Source organism: Meles meles, chromosome 6 (assembly GCF_922984935.1).
Source record: "Meles meles chromosome 6, mMelMel3.1 paternal haplotype, whole genome shotgun sequence".
Taxonomy (NCBI): Eukaryota; Metazoa; Chordata; class Mammalia; order Carnivora; family Mustelidae; genus Meles; species Meles meles.
The window spans coordinates 76,456,957-76,464,013 of NC_060071.1; the positions used below are offsets into that span (position 1 = coordinate 76,456,957).

Consider the following 7,057-nt stretch of genomic DNA (forward strand, 5'->3'; position numbering starts at 1 on the left):
AGAAGTAACTTAAAAAATTAGGGAGTTGTAGGAATAATTTAATAGCAATATTAAAGAACAGAGAATTCGAGCAAGGTGTTGTGACATAAAGATACACTAGTGGGAGAATAACTTTGTAAGCTATTTTGGAAAGTAATTTAAAAACATGACTTAGTAGAAATCAGATTAATTTCCTTGTAATTTTTTCCCTGGAAAACTTGTCTTCAGGAAAACCCTCCATGCATATGAAAATAATTATTTACAGAGTTATTTAGGAAGTTATTTATATTACCCCAAATTTAAAATGAAAATGTCTAATCTTAAAGGGAAAGGCTTGGGGTGCCTGGGTGGCTCAGTCAGTTAAGTGTCTGACTCTTGATTTTTGCTAAGGTCATGATGTCAGGGTCCTGGAATCGAGCCCCATGTTCAGTTTCCTGCTCAGCAAGGAGTCTGCTTGTGGATTCTCTCTTCCTCTCCCTCTGTTCCTCCCCCTGCTCTTTCTCTCTCTCTCTCAAATAAATAAATAAATACCCTTAAAAAAAAAGGGAAGGACTTTGTTGTCCAAATGGAATATTATATAGCAAATAAATGGTATTTATAAAGAGAATCTATAATGGTTATCAAGATATGAGCTGGTGTAATTGCTGTTTTTTTTTTAAAAAGACTTTATTTATTTGCCAGACAGAGATCACAAATAAGCAGAGCGGCAGGCAGGCTGAGCAGAGAGCCTGATGTGGGGCTCAATCCCAGGACCCTGAGATCAGGACCTATGCCAAAGGCAGAGGCTTACCCCACTGAGCCACCCAGGTGCCCTGTGTGATTGCTACTTAATCTTGCTACATAGGGATGTTATGCCCAAGTTTTCGCATCCAATAGAACACCAAGGAGCCAAGCACCAATGCAATCGCACGAGGGTTTATTTGACAAGCTTAAGCTTGGGCCCAAGTATACCCGACACAGCGGAGCAGGGACTTGGACCCCGAGCCAGATTACAGTCAGAGTTTTTAAAGGCAGAGTAGGGGTGGACTTGGAGGTGGGTGAGGACAAAAGGGGTTATGGATGACATAAGTCTCTAAGGAATTTTGGAAATGAGGTTTCCAGGACCTTGAGAGGCTAGCTGTTGTCTGGGGAAAAGGTTATTCATTACCAATAATAAAAATCTTCTTGTGAGACCCTTTAGATGTATATCAGTGGGTCATATACTTGGGAATGATTGCTGACACTATCTTGGAGGTTTAGGGATAAAGTTTCACATTTCTCCTATCAAGTGTCCTTAGTGAGATTTAGGTTTAGAAGAAATTTAACTTTATTTATATTTCCTTCTGCCTCAGTCTCCTTCAGTTTTATGGTGGGGAGGGCGACATTAGGGCTTAAGGAACTGAGTTATTTGCCTCTGGAAATTGTGCTATTGTTAAGATAGCTTCTTTGTTGTAGATCTCGAGGACATTGGTAGACCAAGGGAGACTCCTGTCTTGCAGGATTTTGATCTCTGCAAATTAACTATTTGTTTTTCTTTTAGGGCAGCCAGGGGTGGCTGAGGAATGTAACACATACTACCAAGGGGAGAGGAGCGGGTGGAGAGGGGGTGCAAGTTGCCAGCTTTTGCTTTGCCAAGATGGCTGTACTTATGCTAAAGCTAAACCTGAGGTGGGATGGCCTTAATTTTCTTGGCCTCCACATTTCCCCCTGAACAATTTTGACCCTTAAATCTTTAAGGTTGTTGAAGGTGGAAGGTCTCATCTTCTGTAACTTCTTCCTGCTGAGTAGGGGCATAGAGTTGTCCCTACCGACTCGGGTCAACATTGATCAGTTGGGGAATGTATAGGGGAGTTATGAAAGACAGAGGCAGCTGAGTCCAGGGGTTTAAATCAATCATTAAAGGAGAGAGGGACTGTTTAAAGTGCTAACCTGAGTAGGTCAGAACCCAAGAAATATTTTGTGATAATCTGGAACATCAAGATGGCTGCACTTATGTCAGGGCTAGACTTGAGATGGGCACGGCCTTGTTTTTCTTGGCCTCCACAGGGAAAACATGAACAGCACAAAGTTTGGAAAGTAATTCACAAGATATTGATAATGTATATCCTTGCTTAGCAGGATAAGTAGTGATTTTTCTCTTTTCATTCTCTTTTTTCCATTTTCAAAAATACAAGCCTAGTTGATTTAAGGTATCTCTAATCCACCATTTTCTGCAAATTCTCTAAAATTCCTCCTATCTCTGAAGCTCAGTGAGCTGTGGTTCAGACTACAGTTCACAGTGAGACGGTGGCCCAGCAGCCTGCATTGCATCCCTTTTCTTAGATAGTTCCCATTTACTGCATTCATACTGTGTGCTACATATGTACAAAGAGTTTCATGTTCATTAGTCCATCCAGGTCTCCTCATAACATCCTGATGATATTTCTGTTTTACACACAATTACATTAAGTAGCTTGCCCAAGCTCAGTCAGAGATTAAATGCAAAAGTGGGTTTCAGAGCCTGGACATCTTGAAGCTGGAACACAGTCCATAATGCCGATCAACCTCTATCTCCAAATTTCTCTTGTGGACAAGCAACCAGGTTAAATGTATAGGATTTTTACTCTGTAGGGTTTTGTGTTTGTTTTTTTTTTTTTTTGTCATCGTTGTTTTTGTTTTTGTTTTGGGGTTTTTTTTTTTTTGCTAATAAATAACCTATAAACTCAAGCATTCAATATCTTTTGCTATCTAGACCCAAACTCTCCTTCCAGCTTTATTTCTCAACATATGCTAGCCCATTATTTCCTTTCTTTCTTCCTTCCATGCATTCATTTGCCTGTCTGTCCATCTATCCATCCTTCTATTGTTAAAGTCACAGAATGGCCTAAATGTATTTGAGGAAGTGACAACAATACACCCACCATGTCATTAACAAAGTAGAAAAGAAATTCTGATATACGCAATCTGAGGACTGTTGTATTTAAAAAAAAAATAAATAATTGACCTTTCAGGGAGCATGGTTCTTCATGAACTGGGAAACTTCCCTGATTTGAGTTTCTGCTGGATTTAAAGTGAGTATTTATTACGTTATCCCAACAAGATCAAGAAAAAGATCTCTTGAAGTCAAAGCAATAATTTTCCTGCCTGCGGGAAGGAGGAGTGAAGAGAGGAGGAGAGGAGGTTCACTCCCTGGATCTGAGCATGTTCTCTAGAATTCAGGCACGTGCTCTTCTGTGCTTTACATTATCGACAGCTAGTGACATCCTCTGGTTGTTGTAGAAAAAGAATAGTGAGGGCGGTGGAACTGAGCCCTTTGGAAATGTGATCATTTGTCCTGTATCAAATCTTAATACTGCAAATTCCCTTTTCTGGACCGAGACAAGCATTCATATAGTCCTGCTACTTCAAGTAGAGGCATCGGCATTGCCAGGAATCTTTTTAGAAATATAGACTATCCACGGGGTGCCTGGGTGGCTCAGTGGGTTAAAGCTTCTGCCTTCGGCTCAGGTCATGATCCCAGGGCCCTGGGATCGAGCCCCACATCAGGCTCTCTGCTTCACGGGGAGCCTGCTTCCTCCTCTCTCTCTGCCTGCCTCTCTGCCTAGTTGTGATTTCTCTCTGTCAAATAAATAAAATATTAAAAAAAGAAATATTTTTGGGGGGACTAGAGACCCAACTGTGGGGGCCACAGACTGGCTGTCCCAAAATAGGCCACTTTGGCATGAAGGTTATTTTCAGTTAAAAGGCGATCAAAATCCAGCAGATTCAGGAAAAGCTCTTATCCACACCCTCCCCCCCCACCCCAGCCTAAAAAGAATTGAGATAGGGTATCTGCTCCAGGAAGACAGCACCACGGTGAGTAACTACATTATACTATGAATTAAGTATGGTAGACCGGGAGGAACTTAACAAAGCCTGTCTGATCAAAGTCCTCTATGTCCCATTGTCTCTGAGTCCTCCAGCAAACATTTGCTTAGCAAATATTTACTTTTACATCTTCCTGTGAATTACTTCCTTCCGTTTGAAGCCCCAGACCCCTAACCCCTTCTCCTTAGTTCAGAATGACGTAGAAACCTCATTTTGCCTTTGAAATTTCCATGTCTGCGTGGATTTCCTGTAAGCACATCAGATTTAATTTTCTCTTATTAATCTGTCTCATGACGAGTTGATTCTTAGTCTGGCTAGAAGGATGTTGTAAGGAACAGGATAGTGATAGTGTTGATCCTTGACATAATGAAAAAGAATCTGTATTTTAGCAAAATCCCTAGGTAGTTTGTATGCTCAGTGAGAAGCACTGGTCTTCAGCACACTTTGTGATGGTAAAAACTTTCTGAACACAAGATGGCGCTGTTTCCTATCTATTTGGCTCCTCCCTCAGATCTGAACCGCGTTCACTCTAAATAGAGCTGGATGAGGTCAGTGAGAGTCTGTAGAGCGCTGTGCATACAAGCTTGTCACTGATTGGGTAGAAAGCAGAAACTTCCTCCCACAGGTGAACTCCAGTGACGCCCACTAGACTAAAGGGAATGGCTTTTTGTTTGAGGAGAGTGAGTCCACATGCCAGGCCACAGTTGGGGAGAAGAATGAAGCTGTTTCTAGGAGTTATTCTGGTGATTTTGTGGTTTCCAGTGGACTGTGAGTTGGAGGCTTCCTGGTGATGAGGGCAAAGAGATCCAGGGACCCAGCCCACAGGATGGAGATGGGAAGGGCCAAGATCCATTCTGCTTCTTCTTTGGTTATATCTGGGGTTGTGGAAAGAAAATATGACACCCTTTTTTAAAAAATTATTTATTTTAAGGGTCTGTGGGTGGCTCAGTCATTTAGCGTCTGCCTTTGGCTCAGGTCATGATCCCAGAGTCCTGGGATAGAGCCCCCATCAGGCTCCCTGCTCAGTGGGAAGTCTGCTTCTCCCTCTCCCACTCCCCCTGCTTGTGTTCTCTTTCTTGCTATGTCTCTTTCTGTCAAACAAATACATGAAACCTTTAAAAAGAAAAAAAAAAAGATTTATTTATTTTAGAGAGAGAGAGAGCATGTGTGCATATGTGAGTGATCCAGGGGTGGGGCAGAGGGAGAGGAATAGAGAATCCTAAAGCAGACTCCCTGCTGAGCACTGAGCTGAGGGCAGGGCCTGATCCCAGGACCCTGAGATTATGACCACAGCTGAAATCAAGAGTCGGCTGTTCAACAGACTGAGCCGCCCGGTTGCCCTCCAAAAAAGACTCTTATGAAGTGTCAGTGTAGTGACTAAACCTCTTGTTTCTGGTATTGTGTTTCTGCCTAGGGGTAAGCAGCCAAAAGATGGAACAGAATCCGCAGTCCCTGAGCATCCAGGAGGGTGAGAAGGCCGTGCTGACCTGTAACTACACGAATTATTCTCCAGTGGTCTTCCAGTGGTATCGACAAGATCTGGGAAGAGGCCTTGTCTTCCTGCTACTAATACGTGAAAATGAGGGTGAAAAACAGACAGGAAGACTGAGGGCCACCTTTGATAAGACCATCCAGCAGAGTTCCTTTGACATCACGAAGTCCCAGCCTGCAGACTCAGCCACCTACTTCTGTGCTGCAGACACACCGCAGGGCCCTGCCGCCTGCTTCCTGCACCCAAACTCTGCCAGCGGCTCAGTCAGCAGAGCTGCTGACTGTGCTGACCTCAAGGGCTGACCCCAGCTCCAAGCAAAACAAGTGGGGGCCACTTGAAAGGGCTAAAGTCTGTGAGCCAGAGCCCTGGATCTACCTCCAGCCTCTGATTCTCTCTCTGATGATACTGCTGTGTGACTTTGAGCAGCTCCTGAGAATCACTGGTCTCATTTGCCTCATCGGAATGTGAAGGGTTTACCACATGATTCTCAAGTTTGTCTCAGCTCTGAAAATCGACAGTCTAATTTTTCAGGAAAAAGAAAGATGCCTTGAAGAATGCCAGAGAGCAAGAAAAGAGGATTTACCTGCATGCATGCACACGTGTGTGTGTGTGTGTGTGTGTGTGTGTGTATCTGTGTGTGTGTTTAAGGAGTATTAATTCTGCCCAGTTTTTGTGACTAGGCCAGAACAGCCCAAGACATATACAGGGTTAAACACATTCCTTTTAAACATTAACTGTATATTCCTCTACATAAACAACAAAAACAAACAAACCAGTCTAAACATTCCTGGGACCCTTTTAAACTGAACCTCAAATAATGATGATGGTAAAAATAAAATATTCAACCAAGTAAAACCGAAGATCTAATTGTTTTTGTTAAATGATTCTTGCACTTAATAGCATTCTATCCAGTAAGCAGAGGGAAGCTCTGCAGAGCTACAGGAAAGGAAAGGTTTTTTAAAGGCTGAGAGAAGGCATTAAAAAAAAAAAAAAAGCATTTATTAGCAAGGAATCCAGTGTTTAGACAAGGTTGCCCTCCGAAGGTGGGTGGGGCCTTTCAGGAGACCGGCTCTGGGAAATTCCAGCTTGGCTGGTTAAAGGTTCATTCCTGAGCGGATTGAAACTGCAGTTAGGCTAGTTATTAAATTTTGGTTAAATGATTGGGGCCTTAAGTGCCTCCATTATGGACATGTGGTTTTTCTTTTTAACACCTATATTCTTTGATATTACTCATCTTGTGAAGGAAGGACCAGGCTATGCTGGGCAACATGCCATAAGTCGTGAGGACCACAAAGATGGATTTAGTGCTGTAGGAAAGACATTACAGTTTGAAGCCAACAGCCAAGAAAGAACTCTTGAGACATCTTATGCACAAAAAATGTGGTTTTATTGAAGCACAGGAACAGGGCCCATGGGCAGAAAGAGCAGCACTGGTGTCCTGAGGAGTGGCCCATGATATACTTTCAAGTTGGGAGGGAGTCAGGGGTAGGGTAAGTCCCTAAGGAATTTGGAAGCAAGGTTTCCAGGGCCTGGAGGGGACTAGCTGTTGTTAGGAAAAGGTCGTGTTTTACTATCTGGTCAAACCTTGGTCCTGAGACCCTTCAGATGTATAGTGTGGGTCATATGTTTGGGAGGTGACTGCCAGCATGCATCATGGGGGTGGGGGTAGAGATAAGGGAAATTTCCAAAAGAGTTTTTATATGTTAAAATAGACTTACATGATCTGGGGTCGGGCTAAGATTGGCTTTGTCCTCAGCAAAG

General features: G+C 43.0%; 1 gene segment (V, D, J or C); it reads left to right on the forward strand.

Annotated features, from left to right (window-relative positions):
* Positions 1-4,520: 4,520 nt before the first annotated feature.
* Positions 4,521-5,765, forward strand: LOC123944902. The segment is given in 2 exon segments: positions 4,521-4,572; positions 5,219-5,765. Coding segments are annotated over 2 exon segments (432 nt in total).
* The last annotated feature ends 1,292 nt before the right edge of the window (positions 5,766-7,057 follow it).